The sequence below is a fragment of the Ambystoma mexicanum genome, chromosome 4p, assembly GCF_040938575.1.
Source record: "Ambystoma mexicanum isolate Mex_15411 chromosome 4p, UKY_AmexF1_1, whole genome shotgun sequence".
Classification (NCBI taxonomy): domain Eukaryota; kingdom Metazoa; phylum Chordata; class Amphibia; order Caudata; family Ambystomatidae; genus Ambystoma; species Ambystoma mexicanum.
Genome location: NC_090927.1, coordinates 742,647,126 through 742,670,540, shown reverse-complemented (window position 1 = coordinate 742,670,540; position 23,415 = coordinate 742,647,126). Strand labels below are relative to the sequence as shown.

General features: G+C 47.8%; 1 protein-coding gene across 1 annotated transcript in view; it reads left to right on the top strand.

Annotated features, from left to right (window-relative positions):
- ELOVL4 (ELOVL fatty acid elongase 4) overlaps nucleotides 1-14,805 on the top strand; it is a 253,873-nt gene extending 239,068 nt beyond the window's left edge. The window contains exons 5-6 of the mRNA XM_069606299.1: nucleotides 6,322-6,449; nucleotides 13,603-14,805. Coding sequence (XP_069462400.1) covers nucleotides 6,322-6,449; nucleotides 13,603-13,881 — 407 coding nt within the window. The 3' untranslated portion in view covers nucleotides 13,882-14,805. The remainder of the gene's footprint in view (nucleotides 1-6,321; nucleotides 6,450-13,602) is intronic.
- The last annotated feature ends 8,610 nt before the right edge of the window (nucleotides 14,806-23,415 follow it).

The window sequence follows — 23,415 nt, the reverse complement described above, 5'->3', positions numbered from 1 at the left end:
ATTTCGGATTAGTGTTGGGGCAAGTTGTGTTGGTTTTGGATAAGCCCAAGGTGGGAAGAAAGTTACCGGGCAGTTGTTGGTTAAGGTTCTTAGGGTAGAGATGGTCAGTTTTTGAGGTTTCTCGTCTGACATGATCTTTTCAGGCACTGTAGTGGATATACCATACAGTGCATTCCCTTTAAGTTGGGGTAATGGTGGGGTAAGTATGGCATTTATGGTGGTTGGCATGATATTAGTCAAGGATTGGTAAGGCGCTTGAGTGATATGACCAGTAGTGCTGGTCAATTGACCCATTACTAGTATGGCACACGTTGGGAGAAGGTGTAGAACGTTAGTAGCGTACATTACGTGCTAGTTTAAATGTATCCACAGTTGGCTGTGTATCAACATCTTGGAAGCTGTGCTAAGACGCTGTGCTGAGTTACACGATTCACATGTAGTAGTAAAGTACAAAAGTGGGTACTGCAGTGGGCAACCAGTATGATGTTAGTAGGCTAGTGAGGCGTCATAGGATGGTTCTGGTGCTGAAATATTCAGTGTACAGGTGAGTACAGCTGTGGGAGCAAGTGAGCACCAGATAAGGCCGCTAGCAGAGGCGTTGCTAGGGGGGGGCTATGGGGTCTATAGCCCCTGGTCTTTTGGTTGTAGCCCCGGATAGAATCTCAGGTGCTACAATCAAAAGGCTAGCTAGCCCCCAGTGCTGACAGTTCAGACATTGGCGTAGCCCCGGGTCTTTTTCAGACCTAGCAACACGCCTGGCCGCTAGCAATATGTAGCGGCGGGTTTCCAAATGGAGTGCAGCTGGGCCAGTAAATGGCAGTAGGCTGGTTTAGGTTTAAACAAATAGGCTAGTGGGTGCAACAGTGGGCTGCTGGTAGGAGGCAACTGCAGCTATATAAGCCTTGCAGTAGGTTGGTTCCACTTAGAGTAATGGGCTAGTGAGAACAACAGAGGAGTCAAATGAGCCCTTAGTTAAGGTCGTTTTGCGTAGCACAGTAAGTTATGTAGTAGGGACGTGCAAAGCTAGGCATACAATCAAAGGATACATGCTCTAATATGCGCAGGTAACAGCTATAAGGATACAGTCGATAAGATGGGCACAAAATGCAGGTATGGCGCAATCACTAATGCAGGTGAAGCAATGCAGACAATGCAAAAAAGCAAAAATGTACTTGAATTGTGATGCACATAAGGCCTATGCAAATACAGGGCAGGTAGTTAGGAATAGCGCGTATTATAAGCTTCTCATGGCGAGATAGTCGGTGTCAATTGCACAAGGTGTCGGGAAGACTAGATGAGTCGTAAAGAGGGAGCACTGCGTCATCAGGCAATCGGAAAAGGCATACAATGTAGCACAGTCTATTGAGTGAGTTAAGTGGGTCATACAGATGAGTGACAGGGAGTCAAGGTAAACCACATATGACAAACAGGAAATATCACTGTATCAATCGAGGCAGACTATGCGAGGCGTTATAAGTAACCCATTATATATACAGTGTATGGTCGTAAGCATTTCAGTTGATGATGGCACGTTAAGGTGGCAGTGGGCATGCAGTCAACGACGGGGAAGTTGAGCGCTGTAGGCACATAATGCGGGCAGAGAGGCAGAAGCGACGTGAAAATAACCAGTAAGTTCTCAGGTCAGCCGTGTGTGGAGGCAAACACCAGAGAGGCGAGTTATACAGCTTGTTTGACACGCGGGCATAGATTATGCATTATCTGAGGAAAAGGGTTCACAATGGACGTAGCGGAAATGTGTACAAGGAAGTAGTAATGTTATTGGGAAGCAGAAGTGTACCAGTGTTCATTTACATAGCGAAATATGCACTATTTAAATAGTGAAATATAAACAAATACAACACGAAAAATTGTGATACTAGACATATGAGTGTATAGATATAGTGGAAGCTGCTAGGAGGGGACGAATTGGTAGAGTCGCAAAAAGTCTGAGCGTAGTGTGTGGTGGTTGGAGACTCTGGAGTCCCAGAGCAGGAGATACTGCTCAGTAGTTCGATAGGTTCAGTTGGGAGGAGCTGGCGTAGTGTAGGTGGATCGGCAGGATTATTCACGTTATAGCGCAGGAGCTACTGAGGTTTGCAATGCGATCAGCAGCTCGCGTGCTACTTATGCGGAGCAGACACAACTCTTGGGCTTAAGAAGCTTGAACAAGTTCCTAAGGAAGGACAAGTAAAAGATGAGCACGCTTTCTCAGATCCTTCAGGCTCCCCAACTCCAAGACTGGTTGGTATCATTGGACCTTCAGGATGCTTACTGTGATGTACCAATACATCTCCAGCACCGAAAGTACCTGAGATTCGTGGCTCTCATTCGTTTCGAGTTCTGCCATTCGGGCTGACCTCCGCCCGAGGGTTTTCACCAAGCTGATGGCAGTAGTGGCGGCAAGTCTCAGGATGGGGGGGGGTATTCACATCTACCCCTATTTGGACGATTGGGTGAACGAGCCCCGATTAACCAAACAGTCCCAGGAACATCTGAGAATCACCTGCCACTTCCTACACAGACTGGGCATCTCCCTCAATTACAAGAAGTCCCATATGATACCATTCCAAAGACTCCATTTCATCGGAGCGGTCCTGGACACTTCCTCAGGGAAAGCCTTGCCTCCTGAGTTGGGAGCTCAACACATTCTGCAGATGGTAAAGTTTCAAAATACCCAGCGTCTACCGGCCTATGATTTTCTGAGGTTGCTCGACCTCGTGGCATCCTGCATTTTTCTGGTGCCAGAGGCCAGATTGAGAATGAAATCCCTTCAGTGGGCCCTCAGGACTCAATGGTCCCAGTTTTCGGGGAACATGTCGGATCTTCTGCGGGTCCCGAGCAGAGTGGCTCAAGACCTTCTATGGTGGGCCTGCAGGGACAATATTCTCAAGGGGGAATCTTTTTGGCAGCCATGGCTGGAGACAACGGTAGTGACGGACGCCTCACTCACGGGGTGGGGAGCCCACGTCAACGATCTGACAATCAGCGGTCGTTAGTCTCCATCGGAGGCCAGAATACACATCAACCTTTTAGAGCCAAGGGCGATTAGACTAGCACTGAAAGCCTTTCTGCCCTCTGTACGGGGAAAGTACGTCCTGATAATGACGGAAAACACAGTGGCTCTATACTACCTTAACAAGAGAGGAGGCGTAGGGTCACTACCACTGTGCAGAGAGGCAATGCAGCTCTGGTTCTGGGCAGTACAAGAAGGAATCTCCCTGTCGGCAGTTCACCTAGCCGGAGAGCAGAACACAGCGGCAGATGCTTTCAGCAGGCAGAGCACAGTCTCCCACTAGTGGGAACTAGCTCAGGAAGTCCTTCAAGAGATCTTTGGGGAACCCCTCAAGTGGATCTGTTCGCGACCGAGGTGAATTGGAAGTGCGAACAGTATTGCTCAAGGGAATTTCCTCTGAGAGGAGCTCTAGGGGACGCGTTCATAGTGGACTGGGAATTTCCACTCTTGTACGCGTTTCCTCTCGTCCCTGTCATTCCACATGTGATCAGGAGGTTGAGAAAGTTCGGAAAGACCATGATCCTAATTGCTCCGGATTGGGCCTGAAGGACGTGGTACCTGGACCTTCTGGATATGTGCATCTGCCCTCCAATATGTCTTCCACAAAGAGGATCTTCTCTCGCTAGAGGAAGGTTGGGTTCTCCATGCAGAGGTCAAGACACTCGGCCTTCATGCATGGCTTCTGAGAGACTGAGATAAAAGGATTGGGACATCACGGACGACATAATGGAAAGTTTGCTTTCGGCCAGAAGGCCAGCAACAAAATCCTTGTACCGGTGTCATTAGAATAAGTCCAGTGACTGCTGCAAGGACAAGAATGTGGATCCTTTTCAATGCAGCACTCCTCTAGTGCTGTTCTTCCTATTGCATCTGGCCAATCTGGGGCTCCAGATTGGTACAATAAAAGGATACTTGGCTGCACTTTCCATCTTTTAAGCACTCCTCTGAGGAGGTTTCTTATTTCAAGATTCCATTAGTTATCCAATTTCTGAAGGGACTCACTAAAGTGTATCCTCGAGTACCATTTCATGTCCCAGCCTGGGATTTAAATCTTGTGTTGAAGTTTCTAACAGACATACCATTTGAGCCTTTCCATTCCTGCCCATTAAGGCTCTTGACATTGAAAACTGCCCTTCTTGTGGCATTAACATCAACCCGCAGGGTGAGTTGCAGGCTCTTTCATGTAAACCTCCTTATACGATCTTTCATAAGGATAAGGTAGTTCTTAAGGTTAAACCATCTTTCTTGCAGAAAGTAGTTTCTGACTTTCATCTGTCGCAAAAAATAATACTTCCAACTTTCTACCCTCCCCCTCATTTGGGCAAAGAAGAGGAGAGGTTGCACAGACTAGACCCAAAAAGGGCTCTGAGTTTTTATATATATGAGAATGGCAAGATTATGCCAAGATGACCATCTTTTTGTGGGCTATACTGGTCCTAAATTGGGATTAGCAGTGCCAAAACAAACTATATCCCGCTGGATTACTCTGGCTATTGCAGAGTGTTACAAGCTAGCAGGGAAGGAACCGCAGGAAGGGTTTAGAGCTCATTCCATGATGGGCATGTCTACTTCCGCGGCTCTTCAGAGGGGAGTCCCTGTAATTGATATCTACTTAGCTGCAACTTGGACATCAATTCATACCTTTGTTAAGCATTACTGCTTAGATTCTTCATCTTCCGAAGAAGGCCTATTTGCAAAGGCAGTACTTCATAACATCCATGATAAAGCTAAATAGTGTTCCCAGCTCCTGAATTCTTACTGCTTTGGGAGTCTATCATAGATGAGGAATACGTGGGAGGACACAATCCATTCGAAGAACAAGTTACTTACCAACGGGTAATGGTCTTTCGACTGGATGTTCCTCCCATGTATTCCTTCTCACCCCTCCCAACCTACCCCGCTGTCCAATTTACGTGATTCACCCTTTGCGTTTGCGAAGAGCTTACAGTCTGGGGCACGCCTGGATGGTTCCTCAATTTATTTAACGAAAAAACAGAACTGAAGCCAACGGGTGCAGCGCAAGCTATTTGTACTAGGAGTGAGGTTGACACTCCACGGCGCCGCTCGAGGGACATCGACGGCACGACCTCGTGCACAGCACCCTCTGCCAAAAAATGTTTTTATTTCAAAGCAGCGAGATACGACTGTCATAGATGAGGAATACGTGGGAGGAACATCCAGTCGAAAGAACATTACCAGTTGGTAAGCTCATCTCTTTCTCTCTTTCTCTCTTTCTCTCTTTCTCTCTTTCTCTCTTTCTCTCTTTCTCTCTTTCTCTCTTTCTCTCTTTCTCTCTCTCTCTCTCTCTCTCTCTCTTTCTCTCTCTCTCTCTCTCTCTTTCTCTTTCTTTTTCTTTTTCTTTTGCTTTCTCTCTTTCTCTTTTTTTCTTTCTCTTTTTCTTTCTCTCTTTTTTCTTTCTCTCTCTCTTTTTCTTTCTCTCACTCATAAGTGGGTTTGTGGCTGTGCGTGTGTTCCTTATACAATTCCACACTTTTTCACAATTTGCACCAAGTTTTGCAGTTATCTGTACCTATGAGGGAATTGAAAGCCTGGGCAACGCCGGTTATATCAGCTGATAAATAGATGTATGGTAAATGAACTTTCGTGTGTATGTGCAGGATATATTTAGTGCATTTGTTTGTTTTCAATGTATTAGTTAATGTTATGCACTTTCATTGTGCTGCTCAATTTGAAAAAGTTTGAATGATGAATGAATGTATGGCTTAGCAATTAAGGACAGCTGTGGTTTGTATTTGGTTATGCCATCAGTCATATCACAGTTGTGGCTGAGTTCAGTAGACCATCAAAGGATTTTTCACGGATTCAGTGGGTTTTTCACAGAGCGGTCAGACATAAGTGTATATGCAATAAGCCCATCTAAAAAATTGAGAACTCTGGCCTTAGTTGTGATTGGCTGACCAATCTATCTGGGAGCAGAAGACATTCATGGTCTATACTAAAAACTTGGCCCAGCAAAGCAAATGGCTATGTTACCTTGTGTAGTTTGGGGTGAAGGAGTCTGAGACAAGTTGGGAGGGTGGGCTCTTTAAAAAAACGATCTGTTCGTAGGCTTTTATGTAGAATTTTCAGAAATCTTTGCTTTGCCTCTTAAAATTACAATTGATCTAAATGGTATTTATTCCCAAGAAAGTTTTTAGTTTCTTTCCCTCCTGTACTTTTGAGGCCACCGCAAACGTGAGGCAAGAAAATGTGTATAACCTTTTGTACAGTTAACTAAATCAACCTTTTAATCTATAGTCGTTGTTATTGTAGCACTGTATTTAATGTGAATACTTTTTACCCCACAGCTTTTTTTGGAGCACACATGAATGCTTCTATTCATGTTGTAATGTACCTGTACTATGGACTGACTGCATGTGGACCTCAAGTACAGAAATACTTGTGGTGGAAACGATACTTGACAATATTACAGTTGGTAAGTCCCACAGACAGTTGAGAATGTTTACTTTTTTTTAATCGCAAAATGTGAATGTCCACTGATCAAAACTAAAGGCCTCATTGCAAGTTCAGCAGGAGAAAACTGGTGGTAATTCCATGAGCAACGGAATTACTGCTGTTTTTTCTTGCACCTCCGAACTTCATGTTTGAACTTAAACTGGCAGATTTTCCTCCCGCATCGTGATCGAGGTAAATCTGCCACTTCAAGGCAGAATTATTGCTCTGAAATTACTGCTCGCTGTAATTCTGCCAAAATCCCCATGGAGTCCAAAATGGGAATCAACCCTGCACTATAACAACTTTTAATACCATGCTATACCCAAGCGATCAAGTGGGGGGTGGGCAATGAGTTTTGCGATAATTCGGTGGATTTACTGCTGAATTACCACCAAACTCTTAACGAGGCCTTTGGTTATATGTCTTCATTCATCACAGTCACACTGAGATTCTTTGTGCTAATTGACTGCAACCATCTCACTGCATGTTTGGGAGGAGCACTGTGGTTGACTGAAACAATGTTGTGTGGACTACAGAGAGTCCAAAGGTAACATAATGAATATATGGAGAAACGCACCCAGGATTCGAATCTAATCTGTCTTTACTTTGTGCTGACGCTAACACGATAATAGAGGACAATTGTGTGTTTTGGGGAAGAGGGCGTATGGGGGCACACACTCACTGTACTCAAGTATCCATGGGACAGGGGCATTCTTCCTTCTACTCTGCCACCTCACCTGCTCCTTACTCCTCCCACCTCCCTGTTCCTGCTGGGTAAGGCAGCAGGGCAGGAGAGGAGGCAGACAAGGAGAGAGCAAAGGGTTACCATGCTGTTGCATCTCGACACTCCTCTGGCCCGGGCCCACCTTTTCGGTCCCTCTGTTAGCGGCTAAGTAGCTGGGGGGGTAGCCATGTGGGTGCAAGAGCACCAACACACTATCTAGCTTCCCGTTCCCGGCACTCTTGTAACTCCACCAGACTCCCCGGCCCACAGTGTGTGGCAGGAGGGCCGAAACCTGGGGAAGTTTAGGGATACTCCTCACCCAATAGTGCTCCTATGAAATGCTAACTCGGCATACTAAAACCTAGCCTTACGTACTGTGTTAACTGGCTGAAATGGTTCTACAGGAAATCATTGAAAGAAAAAGCAAATGCTTAAACAAGGCAGAGCGAACATTGGCAGCCGGAAATAACGTGTGCAATTGTAATGAAAGGGTCTAAGAGGTGTTTGAAAGGAAGGGCCATGAAAGGTCCATGGGACAAACAGGCTGTGCGAAAAAACTCCTTGAACTTCTATTTTCGTTTTTATTCCGTCTCTATCCCAATTAGTTCATACTAAACTTGCTAATTATATAAACTTCATATGTACAGTTTACAGAATAGTACATTTTCAACATGTTACTGTTTTTAACAAAGATTTTTTTTTCTTCAAAAGGGCTTAACCGCAACTCATGCACGTTCTCTGGTTCCTCTTCCAGTGCCTCTAAAATAGCATGTGTTGCTATCGATTATTAAAACAAAAAGAATTCTGATCTATAAATGTTCTCAAGATTAAACATGCAACAAGGGTTTTGCGTTTATGGAGGCTGAGATCAGGCAATATTTAAAAACATGAAGGCATTTAATTTTAAACCATGAAAGTGATGCGTTGTATGGTCAGAAGTGATCTTGTGACTTGTCACAATTAAGTAGCTGAGCCTGCTCTGCGCACATATTTCACTGCAGAGGGCTGCATAATGGGTCACTGAGATTTTAAGATAGGTCTGTGTAAAATGGACAGTCCAATTCCCAGCAGAATAGCTCTCTAGGTTAATGAACCAGTGGCAAAGACCAAGTGTAGTCTACATGTCCAGTGGCCAAACCCTATCCAGATGAGCAGCAGGCCATGTGAATAGCTGCTATTCTGTGGTCCTGACCCACTCTCCACATTCCCTTGCTCTGGGCTGCACTGCAGCAGTCTGTTTCCCCGCTTCTGTTGTCATGCTCCTTCCACTCTCCATGTTCCTGTGCCCATCACTGTGCCACTCAACGATTCACTACTCGTGTTCCTTTCTCCTCTCCATTCTGTTCCCAAGTTCCACAGCCCTTCCACTCTTCTGCTTTAGTCTGACGCTATATTTGACCACATTATTAGTTCTTTTATTACCCATTTCTTTTCATTTTAAACCCTCTGTCTTGCACTAGACTAGATTTTAATCCTCCTGAAATTGGCACTCTCCTTTTGGCCCTATTGCATTGCACCTAGAAAATAATCCTGCCTCTCGCACATTAACTTCAGAATATTGCACTTTGTTTGGCCCAGAACATTTCTTATGCTGCTTTGTCTTTGTCCGAGTACCTTCTCGAATGCCGCAATGCATTACTTCCAGAATTTCCCTGCAAAGTTACCTGCTGCCCTTTTCACATTGTCTCCAGAATACGGCTTCATGTCGCTCCCCCGTATATTTTCAGATGCCACTGCCACATTGCTGCCAGAACCTTGCCTGTTGCACTTTCTTTCAATACATTGCCGTATACCACTTTCACTTTGCTGTAAGATACTTTCCCACAACACTTTCATGTTGTCCTCCGAATATTGCCCATTGCCATTCTCCCAGAACAATTCCCTCTGCCACTTTGACAATGCACCATGCAACTTCATATTGGCCCCGTAGATTGACACATTCCATTGTCAAATAGCCTCGGAATATGGTCCCATGCCACAAACGCTGCCTCACACCAACATCCCTTTACCACCAACTATTGCCCATTTCACTTTGACACAAACACAGCGCCGTAGCCCATATGGTTCCCGTGCCATTGCGTGCAGAGGCATGCGGGAAATAAGTCACACAATGCAGAGTAGCTCCACCTGGGCAGGGCTGGAAGTCCAGCCCTTCCCAGGAGGGAAGTCGGTCACCAATCAACCGGCATGGACCAACTGCTTTCACCCAGCCGTGTCCCTGTTTGGGTTTGGGCTTGAGGTGATGGGGATGTCAGACAGCGGACGCCAGTAATGCCCGCGACAGGAAGGAGAGTTTGGGTGGAAGGACCCTTTCCCTGCTCGGGGGAAAAAGTAAGGTACCCAGGGCCTTGACTAGGGCTGCCAATATCATCACCTGGTAACCCTGACTTACCCGACACGCTGTACTTGTACTGGGCCACAGCCAAGCATGTCTTCGGCCCCTGTCCCATGCACAGCTTATTGTGTCAGACACCGGTCAAACTTTGTGTTTTGGAATCCCCAACAGATTGCATATATATATATATTTTTTTTTTTTTGCATGAGCAGCGAACAATTGACAGTGAAAAAAGGGTTAATTAATGCAGCTTGAGTTGCAGCGTGCAAGGATCTAGAAGGGCCCCAACAGTTTTAAACGTGGTGGGCCAGGGGCCCTGGATTGTCATTCTTAATCTTTTTCCTAATCTAACTAGATTAAGGCGCCTGGACAAGATTTGTTAAGAAAAAATGCTAAATCAATCTTGTGCCACAGATGTATATAGTTTATCTAGTTTTCGAATGTGCTGAATCATTAATTCAGGCCGCAGAGGGTTTCTAAGCATGGGACAGTTGCCAATAGTATTGTAGATCACTGGCAAAACTAAATGTGCAGCGTCTGCTCTCATCTCATACAAGATCATATTTACCTTAGTTCATATCTGGTAACATTTAACCCTTGCCAAGCGAGAGAGCACAGAGTCAGGGGCTGCCTGCAAGATATTGCACACTCAAGGGTGGGGAGGGGTCACCCCCATCTGAGAATTTGTTTTGACAAAGATACATTTCATGTTGGCAGCAGTTTCTTGTAGTAAATTCCATGCCCTCTTCAAACTCGCCATCTTGATCTGAGATCACCTACAAATCTTTACTCTGTTGAGGAAGGAGCGGATGAGAGTAGTCTTCTAGGTTGCACTCTGGGACTGTTCCCCTCATACTATCCGTTTTATTGCAGTCTGCTGTTCTGATTTCTCTAAGCATAAATGCTTTAGGTATGGGATTTATGAAGGAAGAAGCAATAATGTGGCACACACAGATTAAAAAACTGCCCTTTATTTGACCTTTGTGGTATTGTCAATGGTGTTGCGCAAGATTAGTCTGCAAATGTTACGTCACTGCTCCATGGGATAGATGGGGATAAAGCATGATTATGCAACTATATTCGAAGACCTCCCATTATGTTGCATATGGGAGGAATGGGGTTGTACTTCGCCATTTGCCAATACACTTGGTGTAAGGCAGGATTGTGTTGTTACTCCACTATTTAACCTTTGTATCAAAATCTTTGTTCAACATCTCCTGGGATTGACATTTAAACCCCTCATATCTCCCATAGGGTGGTTCGCCTGCTCTTCTACACTGGTGATGCAGTTCTGATTTAATTGCAGAAGCTTTCCAAAAGCTGATGCCCAATATAATCTTTCCATTGATTTACATGGATCCAGTATTGTTTTCCTGGAGTTAATCAGTGCTAGGAGAGTCCATCTCTTCTCTGGTGGGGCATGGCCTCTGCATTTGGCAACAGTCCCAGCACTGTTTGTTGTCCCATTTTATCGATGATCATCCCTAATGTGCCGTCGATTGTTCGGAAGACACTTTTCCAAAAAGGAGAGACACACTTGCACGACCATAACGTGTATGTGAAGGATCCTCTTGATCCGCTCCTTCTCCAACAGGGCCCCTCCTCCCCCCCCCCCACCCCCCAAGCAGGTTGAATTATTTTGCTCTTGTCGAGTAGATATCTTGGCATGTATGTCCTTCCCATGTACAGTCTAGGTCTTCTACCCATTGGAACTTGATATGCAGCAGCAGAGGAACTTTTTCCTCTGTCAGCAGATGATATGCCATTGAGATCACCTTCTTCCCATATCTATATATATGTCACAAAAAGTGTGAGATCCCCGGGCCTTCCTGAAAGTTTTGGATGCAAAGTTCTCAGGAAGTCTCGCAATTGTATCTCCAGAATTCACGTCTTGGGAGATCGAACCTTTTTGACATGTTCTCGAATGATTCAATGGAGGTCCCTTCAAAACAGTGTGAGAGTGTCGCAGTCCGTCTATCTTTGAATGTGCCCCACCCAATTGGTTGTTTGTCTATTCATATTTGATAAGCCAAATTTAGTTACCATTTGTATACCCTTTTTCCTGTGGATTGAAGTATGGGTTACATTTAAGGATTTTCTTTTTCATAGTTTGCATATTTGGAGCAGGGGAAAGGAAAGACTACGATAGTGCAATTAGGGAATATGTCACAGTGCCAGTTAGCGATGGAGGAAGAATAGGATGAGGTGAGAGCGGATACAATGGGGAAGCAAATCAAAAGGATGGGGCAAAGAAGCCTAGTGTGGCAAACTAGGTAGGGCACTAAGGGAGCCTAAGTGTGAGGCAGGAGATGGAAAGAATTGAATGATGTGAAAGCCCCTCGATGGAGGAGCAGGACACCAGAGGCATAGCTGAGGAAAATAAGGAGGTGAAAACTCAAGAGGAAAGTAAAAAAAAGACAAATGGCGAATGAGAAGAAAGGCGAAAAACTAAATACCAGGAGGAAGGACAAGTGGGTGGGTGGGCAAACTAGTAGAGATGTTCAGGTATGGAAAATGAGGAATTGTGTAAAGGAGGCTGCTCATGAGAAGAAGCTCAGATTTGGGATCATACCAGCTGAAAAACGGGGGGCACGAAGAGATTGAGTAGAGAAGGCAAGGTCTGTTCAAGAATGTTCAAACGAGATGGGTATGGCACAGGGATGAATGGGAATGAAGAGGGGAGTAGGACAGAGAGAAGGCCAGCAATGGTGTGCAATGGAGGATAGGATTGAGGGGGTAATGGGCCTTTTCTATGTAGTGTGCATATCCATTCTACACCATTTTTTTATCATTGTGTGGGACAAGGTCAGTTTTGAATACTTATGGGCGTTGTTGGATGCGCTCCACGGACCAGACATCTCAGGGTTTTTAATTGTCAAGTGAGGGAAGATGTAATGACTAGTTCTTCATAAGATCTCGTGTGACTAGTATGGCTAGGCTGTGACAATCTACCCTACTTATCCCTACCCACCCAGCATCCATCCCAGCAAAGACTAGTCTCCCTTTCTTGTAGGGAAACAAAGCTACACTCATTCTCGTTTTTATTAGCATGTTTCTAGAAGGCTTTCTATATTTGTTAGGTTGTTTTATAATGCAATGTGTGTACTCTAATGGTCCTCTCTATAATACAATATGTTGTTTTAGTTCTTGAAAGACAGTTACTCAAATGTGCACCTAGTAGGGTCGAGGAGTTGTGGTCAAGTATCGAGAAGTGCGAACTAGGCTGACATGCCAGTTCAACTCTTAACTTGGAGATTGATCCTGGGCAAATTATATAATCTCTATGTGCTGCTATATTTGCCAAAATTGGGGTGCTAAATATGGACCTTTTTTGTGGAGCATGTGAGCACAGGTGATCAGGTTGGGTCTTTGGGGCTGGGGAGGAATGACAGCAGGTATGTATCCTTTGCTGTTGGAGGTGGGGAGGTAGGAAGCCATGGTCTTTTGCTGGCTCGGCTGTGGCTTGGTTCTAAGAGCCAAACACAATGATGCCCCTCTTCCCCCGGCTGTGCTCAGGATTCATGTGGAGACCCGAGCCAATGGCTTTGCCACCTGTACATTAAATCCACACTAGCAGACAAGTTCAAAGCTATTCAAGATGGAGTGTTCTTAAAAGTGGCGCAGGCCGTTTGATTGCAACTTACCAACACAGAGATACGTTATGGAGTTAACTGCTATTATGAGGGCATCTGGGAGGGATGTCGTATGGGCTGTTTGATGTGGAGCGACCAAACATTCCTAATGTTACTGGTCATTTCTGTATTCCAGCAGTTGTGCAGTTATAAGGAGAGTGGATGGGCACAGCAGATGACCATGGTACTGGAGAATGGAGTAACTGGGGACTGCTGAGTGGACAGGGCGAATGTGACGTCTTTGTGAGCTGAATCACAAGTCTGGCAATGCGGGATTAGTGTAGCGAGGATAACGGAGTGTGCACTGTCCAAATCCAATTGAAATGGCAAGCTCCTACATCAGAGCTGCAGTTATATTAATTTCTGTATTGAAAAGTCCAACTGCATACACTCATAAATGTGTGGTCTGTTCTTAACTGTGTCCCACTTGCCTATCTTTCAGATTCAATTCCATGTAACAATTGGCCACACAGCCCTGTCTCTTTACATCGACTGTCCCTTTCCAAAATGGATGCACTGGGCACTCATCATTTACGCCATCACCTTTATTGTTCTCTTTGTTAACTTCTACTACCGGACATACAAGGAGCCCAAGGGATCAACCAAGTCTACAAAGATGGCAGTGAACGGAGCAGTTGCAAATGGGGCGTGTAAACAAGAGAACAAACCAGTAGTAGAAAATGGAAAAAAGAAGAAAAAGGGAAAAGCAAAGAGAGAGTAAATTCTTCCTGGCCTTAATCGATTTTTGCGCTAAGGAACATAGTTTTTCTTTTCTAGAAAAGACACTTAAGTTATTCCTATTTTCATTACATTTGTTTTCATTTTCTATTTAATCATCAAGTGACCACAAGCACGTAAGGCTCGCTTGTTGACACTTTACGTTTATAAGTTATTTATGTATTTTCTAAGGGCATGTTAGCTTTTGCAAAGTGCAGCCCACAAATTCATGGATGCAATATGTTTTAGCACTCCAAAGGATCCTGTTTCATTCATGCATCTTATTATTTTGTCGCAGGCATTCCCTTTGCTAAAAATAACTGTTGACTCTATGGATTTAATGTATTCAATAGTTGAACATGTTCTGTCCTGTTTGGCTTATGAAAATGATCGGCATGTGTTGATGCGTTAGGCTATGCTCCTCAATTAATTCGGTTTTATACTGATGGAGCTCTCTGAACTCCTCTTAAATATGCACATGGATGTGTTAGGCACCCATCTTTGATATTGAGTATGCTGAATATTTATGCGGATTGGCCATGTAGGTGGACTACTGTGGGTGCTGGAGGGATCTGATGAATGCGTGCATTGGCAGGTTACTCGCTTTCATGCAAATAGTAACAACTTTTCTCAAGAGGACAAGGTCTGTAACTTGCTGTTTTGATCTGTGACTCCCAAATTCAGCCAAGATTGACTATGCTGACCAGGGCTGATGGGAATCGGAACCCAAAACATCTGGAGAGCCTAGAGTTGCAGATCTGTGACCAGATGTCTGGGCACATGAAAGTCGTTCCATGCCATTAATTTCGAGTGTATTATTGTGTTGGCCGTACCTTTCAAATCTTGTCCCTTTTACCGTGTTATAATGTACTTACATGTGTGAAAACACTGTCACATAAGCATGCTAAAGCACTGTTTTGCTTTTGAAGTCTTGTTTTTGCATTCTTGATTGTACAGCCCATCCCCGAAATCATCAGTGTATTTAAAAACAAAAAAACGCACATTTATTCTTGCACACCCTAGAAAGGATTTCTTTTCTCCATTGGTATATTACAGTCCGCGCAAGTGAAGGGGCGTTTTCAAATAGCTGTCACTGTTTGAATGAATGCCACTGGAAGATTGCAAAGGTCTGGTTTTTCTACATGCAGTGCGTGATCTATCAATTTTTGTATTGAATTGAGCATATTCCGCCCCTTTATAATGGCAGTCAAATGTTCTGCCCTGTTGAAGAAGCCATTCTCAAAACAATCTCAAACATCTGTTATGAAATCTGTCACCTCCTAATGTGAGCTTCTTAACTGAAGTCTACCCAAGAAAGCACTACGGCGTAGTGTTCTACTACACACACACCCAAGTCAAAGGCGTTTGCTATTATTCAGGGCAAGGGCTGCTAACACTCCTTACACCACCCACCTTCCCCAGACTGTCACACTATACTTGTTTTGGAGACAAGACTGAAAGGCACACCCTCTGAACCCTAGCCATCCTGAATTAAGAGAAGCATGAAACTTTTCACTCCTGTGTACAGAGTGATTGTCACAAAAGCCAGCTTGACTCCTCCAACCCTTAAGACTATCCTATGAAAATCCCAGTACCTGACCCCCATTCCACAGACTCAAAGTGGAGGCGCAAAGGACAACCTACATGACAAGGCAAAGTGGAAAGACAGGCTCCACCAAGTCTCGCCCCTTCGTCGTTGGTCATTGTTGGGGGTCTGTCCTTTGCCCCCCCAGGCGTGCCCGTGAGCCCCCAACCCAACAGAGCTCACACGTCCGTCAGGTTCGGGCTCCCCGGTCGCTCTACTGCTTCCGGGAACGCCCCATTTATTTAAGCCGCACGCGGCGACGTGCAACGTCACGCCGCCGCGTGCGCAGCCCTTACGGGGCAACGCCACACTCCTCCTTTTTCAGGAGGACACACAATTACGTTATTAGTTAAACACAACATATCACACAACAAACAACTTGCCCAAACTGGACCCAGGCCCCTTTAATGTCAGCCACCCTCACCCCGGACGACTCTCCAACTGTCCCAACACATACTCACTGAGGTAAGCGGGTTTCCCTCGCCCAGTCCTCTGGGGGTACCTCCCGCTCACCTCCGGCACCGGCAGTCCATCACCAGTAGCCTCCCGACACGGAGAGGCCGGGACACCGAGAGGGGGCCCATCTTCCTCAGGGATCTCGGCGACACCAGGATCCAGAGGGGGTTCAGTTCTCGAGTCCCCCAGCTTCTTGAAGAAGCTGACGTTACGGGTGACAGCCGTTCGCCCATCGGAGGCCGTCACCATTGACCCCTTCACGGCGACCACATCCAGAGGCGCTGGTTCATAAGGTAGGGACAACTTCCTGTGAGGATGGCGGTTCCGGATGAGCACCTCATCCCCGGGTTCCAGCCGCTGGGGCCGCAGGCCCCGGCGCACGTTCTCTTGGCTGATCCTGGCCAGTCGGTCGGCCTCAACCTGCTGGTCGTTGATAATCCCGGGTTCTCCCTCCTGTACCTCCGGCAGTAGACCCCGGGGGCATCGCCGGAACAGCACTTCCGCCGGGGCGACACCAGTGGACGCATGTGGGGTGGTGCGATACACTCAGGAATTGATACAATGCCCGTTGGAGGGGCTGGCCTTGTCCTTGCGCAATCCGAAATGTCTTGTTTAGTGTTCGCATCAGTCTTTCCGCATCGCCGTTGGCCCGAGGCCACAGAGGGGATATCTTTCGATGTTGAACTCCACAGCTGGCCAGGAACTCTGAGAAACGTTCGCTTTGAAATGGCGACCCATTGTCCGAGCACAGCGTCAGGGGAAATCCGTGGGTTGCAAAGATCTTTTCCACGCCGACTACCACATGCTCGAATGCCACCGATTCCACAAACTCCACTTCGGGGTACCGGGAGTACTCATCGACTATGGCCAGAAAGTGGGTGCCCACGGACGTGGACCCAAAGTCTGCATGCACGACCTCCCAGGGCCTGGTCCCTCGAGGCATTGCTTCGATAGCCGGTTCCCTCTGCACCGGGGAGGCTGCCTGGCACCATACACAGGCTGCCACAAAGTCATCGACCCTTTTCTCCAGCTCCGGGAACCAGACCTTCATCCGCAGCCTCGCCTTCGTCTTGGCAGCACCCTGATGTCCGTGATGGGCCAAAGCGATCACCTCACCCACTTTGGAGTGGGGGACCACTGTGCGATCCCCCCAGAGCAGGAGGCCCGACTCCGAGAAGGACAGCTCATCTTTCACCTTCCACAGCTGTTCAAGGGCGGTCTTCGCCTCATGGGTCCGCCCTGCGAGAGCTTCCAAGACCCGCTCTGCATCGACTGCTTCAGTATCTGGAAGCACCCATCCTCGGCCGCCGCAGCCTCCAGCTCCGACAGGGGCAGTGCATTTGGTGTTGCTCCCTCCACCACCATCCGGACATGGTCGTCCGCTTCTTCTGGGCAGGTGTCTCCCGCCACTCCCCCACGCACTCCGGGATGACGGGAAAGGAAGTCCGCTGCATTGTTGGCACCTGGCCGGTATTCCAGCGTGACCCCGTACTCAAGCAATGAGAGCATCCATCTCTCAATTCTGGCCGGGGGCTTAGATGACGAGCCCGCCAGAATCGGGAGCAGGGGTTTATGATCAGTCACCACAGTCACCGGGCGCCCCAGCACATAGAGGCGAAAATGTCGGCATCCCCACAAGACCGCCAGGGCCTCCCTCTCGATCTGGGAGTACCGCTGCTCCGTTTCCGAGAGCGCCTTGCTGGCGTATGCTACGGGCCGGAGGTTTCCATCCCGGTCCACCTGGGTCAGGACCGCCCCCAGGCCGAACGGACTGGCGTCAACCACAATCTCCGAGGGTAGCGCCGGGTCGAAAAACGCCATGGTGTCTTCCGTTGTTAGGGCGCTCTTGATGTCCTCGAACGCCGACTGTTCCAGTGGACCCCAGTGCCAGGCGGTCTCTTTCTTGGTAAGAGCTCTGAGCGGCTCAGACCTCGAGGCCAGGTTTTGGATGAACCGACCACAGTAGGTCACCATGCCCAGAAAACTTCTCACTTCCGACACGGATTCCGGGGGCTGTGCACTCTTTATGTCCTGAACCTTCCGCGGGTCGGGTGGCACCCCTCCCTCCTTGAACACAAACCCAAAGAATTCTATTGATGGGCGCAAGAATTCGCACTTGTCCCTATGGAGGGTGAGGCCCAATGACTGTAGTCTCTCGAAGGTCTTGGCCAGGCGTTTCAGGTGGATCACCTCCGTGTTGGCAAACACCAAAATGTCATCACTGATGTTGAGTACCCCTTCAAGATCAGCAAGTGCACCCCGGATAATGTTCTGAAACACTTCGGCAGCCGACGATACCCCAAAGCTCAACCTCTTGTACCTGTAGAGTCCCCGGTGGGTGGTGAATGTAGTAATGTACCGGGACTCCGGATGGAGGACAACTTGATGGTACCCTGCTCTGAGGTCGAGTTTGGAGAAGAATCTGGCCCCCTGTACCTCAGCAATTATGTCATCGATGGTCGGGGTCAGGTGTCGCTCCCTTTTTATGGCCTTGTTGGGTAGCCTCATATCCACACAGATGCGAACGGAGTCCGGCTGCTTTGGTTTCCTGGCCACGACAATGGGGGACACCCATGGTGTGGGGCCTTCCACTTTCTCGGTGATGTCCAAGGCCACCAGGTTGTCCAGTTCTTTGTCGACTTGCTCCCTCAGATGAAAAGGAACTCTCCGGTGTTTCAGGGCAATTGGTTGTACTGAGTCGTCAATGTGTAGCCGGACTGGGTCACCGGTCATTCTCCCAATGCCGTTGAACAGGGCTGCGTACTTGTCCAGTAGATCGTTGATATCTTCCAGGTATACTGAGTATGCAAAACTCACTATCCCGAGTGCCTCCGCAGCCGCACAGCTCAGCAGGGTGTTGTTGCTTATGGGGGTCACATAGAACCGGGCTCTGATCTTCGAGCCTTCATGCTCCACCTTCGCCACGAACGCTCCGTCCAGCGGTATGGGCTCGAGTCCACCGAAGGCGAAGATGCGAGCTCTTGGCACAGCCAGGTTTGGTAATGGGTCAAGAGCGTCATAATGTCCCCTCGCCATAACATTGACCGATGCCCCGGTGTCCACCAGCACGGGAACAGGCGAGCGGTTCACCTCCACCACGCACCTTGGCTGTCTCCTGCTTTTGCCTTTCAGGATCCCCATGCTTGAGACGAAGAAGATGTTTTCCTCCTCCTCTACTTCAGCCTCCTCTGCCTGAGCCTCCTCTTCCGCTTGATCCACCTGGGCCACGTTGGATGGCCGGGTTTGGCGCGGAGTCCAGATTCGGGCAGGACCTCTGGGTACCATGACAGGTAGAGCCGACTTACACACTCTCGAGAAGTGATCCGGCAGCCCACATCGGCCACATGTTCTTCCTGCGGCTGGGCACTCTGTGGGGTGGGGGAGGTCGTAGCCACATTTCTGACATGACTCCCCCAATCTTCCTGCCCTGTCTCGGGGGGCTCCACCAGGCCTTCTTGTTCCTCTGCCACCCCGCCACACAGCGCACACCTCTTCGGCCTTGATCGAGCGTGAACCCGCTTCCATCTTGTTTGCCCGTGCCTCAGCCACTTCGTGACATCGACCCAGTTCTAGTATACGGGACAGAGTGATTCCCGGCTCTCTGAGGACCTGTCTCCTCAGTTTGCCGGAGGAGCATGCTTGGATCAGCATTGTCCGTATCATGTCCTCCGCGTCCCCCCACGCGCACCCTTGGGAAAGGCGGCGCAGACGGCCGTAAAACGTGTCCAGGGTCTCATCATCCTTCTGCTTGGCCGACAGCATCACGAATCTCTCAAAGTCCACGTTGGCAAGTGGAAGGAAGTGTGCGAGGAGAGCCGCTTTCGCCTCACCATAGGTCTGGTCCACCGGAGTCAGCGACACGAAGATCTCCTGAACCGCGGCTCCCGCCGAGAACAGCATGGTGGCTACCATGCTGTCATCGTCATCCACTCGAGCAGCCCTGAAGTACATGTCCAGGCGGGCCACCCACCTCTTCCATCGGGGCCCCAGACTGGACGGGGGGCCCGTAGGATCGAATTCTGGTATCGGTTGCAGGGCCGCCTGGGCTCTAGCTTGAGCCATAATGGGGGGCCCTTGTGGAGCGACAGGCTGTGCCCCTAGTGGTGCCTGTGGTGCAGGCCCCTGATTCCCCGGTGGCAGCGGTTGCAGAACTGCAGGCTGGGCTGCCTGACCTTCGTCCTGAGATTCTTCCCCAGGATCCGCTGTGTCACCGTCCTGGTCGCTATCGGACATGGGACTGAGTGCACAGGCACCCCACTACCAGACCTGGGGCCGCAACTCAGATTCCCACCATCACCATGCGGAAGGGTGCACCCCCATGCCACACACAGCCTGGTGCAAACACACGAAGAACTTCCCAGAACGGCCACCACCTCGTGATGATGAAGAGGATCAAAAAGAGTGTCCTGATGATGAAGGGGGCGAGGAAGTGCCTTGTTGCCACCTTGCAGCAAAGCACTGCCGTATAGAAGTCCCTAAAATTGAGCCATGTGTATGGACTGGACTAAGCAGGCCCTACCATATTAGTCCTTATCCTGGCTTTCACTCGACGTAACAGTCCCAAAATCTGATGAAAACACACAAATCTGGTATGGGCGTGCAGGTCATGCACTCAGCAACCACAAAATCCAAAAATTAGACCCGGATCACCTTCTCGGTCCGAACCGGAGCTCCGAGAAGTTCCGCGGCCTCATATGCAAAATGGCCGCCAGCCGCGTGTGCGGTCCGCAGCCACGGCATGAAACGAAACGTCCGTGAACGTTCCGATGGTTTGAAAAATTCCGGACGCCTTTCACCGCCGGGCCCGGGCATCCGACATCACTCGTCGCCACTGTTGGGGGTCTGTCCTTTGCCCCCCAGGCGTGCCCGTGAGCCCCCAACCCAACAGAGCTCACACGCACACGTCCGTCAGGTTCGGGCTCCCCGGTCGCTCTACTGCTTCCGGGAACGCCCCGTTTATTTAAGCTGCACGCGGCGACGTGCAACGTCACGCCGCCGCGTGCGCCGCCCTTACGGGGCAACGCCACAGTCATGAAGGCACAGTGATTAGGAAGGGCGCTCTTTCTCACTTATTCTATACCCAGGGTGGACAACCAGATTACTGTTTTTTTCACTAAAAGCACAATCGCCATCCTCTGAAGAAGAGCAACACAGCACCTGTACACATTAGTGTGTTGTGTATGAGCTAGGAAGAGCTGTTGTAGCAGATGTTACCACCCGCTCCAGCTCCATTGTTGACATTTTCCTTACCAACGTTCCAATGTGATAATTTAGCTTTCTAGCCGATCACTGTAGGTGATGCCCTATTTTATCTCACTCTGTGCTGTGCATGAAGGGGGAAAAAAGGAGGGTCCGTTTTTAAAATAAAATGCAACATGGCCACTGAGCAATTCACACACTGCGTTCTTGGCGGACAAGGGCCCCTCTCCATTTTTTACCTGAGAGAAGGAGAAGGGAGACGACGGCAGCAGGCGCACAAGAGGTCAGAAAAGGCCAAGCAATGGGATTGGTAAATGAAAGGAAGGGGGTGGCGTTTGAGGAAGCGGGCATCCACAATGGCGGCTGACATCTTGACAGCCATCAAGATGCCTGTCTATACTAGATTATTGCACAGGAGGAATGCATCCTATTTGGCTGTCAGGATGTCTGCATTCTACTCCAGATGCTAATAATAATTACTGACAGCATTTCAAGCAACGTGATGGGCCGTTTCACCCTAAACATTCCAATGATTGTACTAGCAGAACCGCATTCTTTCGTACCCGACAGGTTTGTGCATTTGTGTCTCATTGTTAACTCTATTCCAATCTGATACCTGAAGTGTGTTTTGATGTTTCTTTCGGGATAAAAGACTGGCGCACTGATTCATGGAATTATTTTCGCCGAAAAACGGGGATTTGTGCGCCATTCTGCCCGCAAATCCCTGTTTAACAAATGGGGATTTGCGGGCAGAATGGCGCACAAATCCCCGTTTTTCGGCGCAAATAATCCCATGAATCAGCCCCTTAAATGTATGTTTTCTCCTCCTTTGTTGATGCTGTAGTTTGACGAGTATGAATGAGTAGAAAACATGTTGAGCTCCTACAGGGCACAGCAGTACAGTTGTTGAAAACCACCAAATAAGGCCAGGACAATGTGTCAAACTGTAGTGTGGAGCAGTAGTCTTAGCGTTCTTTTTTATGTGGTAAAATGTATACATTTTTGGGCTTTTCTAGTGGCCGATTCCATTTTGAAACTTCCATATACATATTTGCTTCTTTAGGTCCTGTGTGCCCTAGGATTGCCGCCATCTTGAGAGCAACTTGAAGAGCTATATTCAGCATGGCGTGTCTGATATCGTGCATGGTATGATGTTTCCTATCACTTTCTCATAGTAGGTATTAGGTTTGCTATCAAATCTTCTGACAAGGCCCGTCAGTCGAGTACATGGAACAAAACACGTCCTGCTGTCATTGTTCTTTGTTTTATAGCTGCTAGTCCTGGATAAAGGAGTGTGGTTCTCAAAGAGAACAATTGTAGCTATTCCAACATCAGACTGTAATGAGCCTTACTTACAAAGTACGGGAGCAACACAGAAGGAGATTTATTTAATGTTTTAATGTTTTTTTTTCTTTTTTTCTTTCCAACCGAATCGTTAAAATTTGAGCTGGAAGAAACAAGCAGTTAGTGTGCGCTCCACCCTAATGTGACATTTAATTAGATTGAAGGTTCAGGTTACATTCAGCGTTCTTTTATGCCTGTGCGATTCTGCTTTTAAAGTGTATGAATGTGGTGCAGTTCGCAAGATCCTATTGCTGTAGAGGTGAGGGAGAGGGTAGGCAGTAGTAGAGTGATCTAGGGTCTTGAATTGTAAGAGCATATGTTCAGGTTATATCCAGTGTCAGTAACCCAAACCAGCTGCACTGAAGTAATTCTAGCTAAGGGAACTATTTAACTTTCTGTATGGTGCTGCTATGGTTACAGCATTCGACAACTGTAAAAGTCTCCTGTGTTCGGGCAACAGGATGCATGGAACTAATTTAGCTTCGCCTAGAGGGGCACAACACGAGCTGCAGGTCTCACCTCTGTTGTGGGCAAGGAATGCACTTTGTTCCGTTTGCTCTGCTTGCATTTTACCGTTGCAGACATGGCTGTGTTTTCTGGTGCTTGGTTTATTCTTGGAGTGGCCGTCCTGTTTACGGGGGGATGCAAGAGTTCCAGGAATGGCTCCACCAGCGCCACAGTGTGTTTAGGGAGATTTGTGGTTTTGGAATGCTTGCTATCCCCACAAAAATGCATCTTTTGTTAATTGTTCCGTATTTTCTATATGAATATGCCATAACCCTTTTCCCCTTATAAAAGGAAAGAATAATGTATGATGTTTGAATTTTTGAGTACTCTTATGGGATATTATGACTCACTCACGAGTGTTCTCAAAATGCGATTTGCAGTACGCTTTCTATATAACTCTTCCAGAGGAAACAACACAAAATCTGCAGGATCGGCGTTTGTTCATGT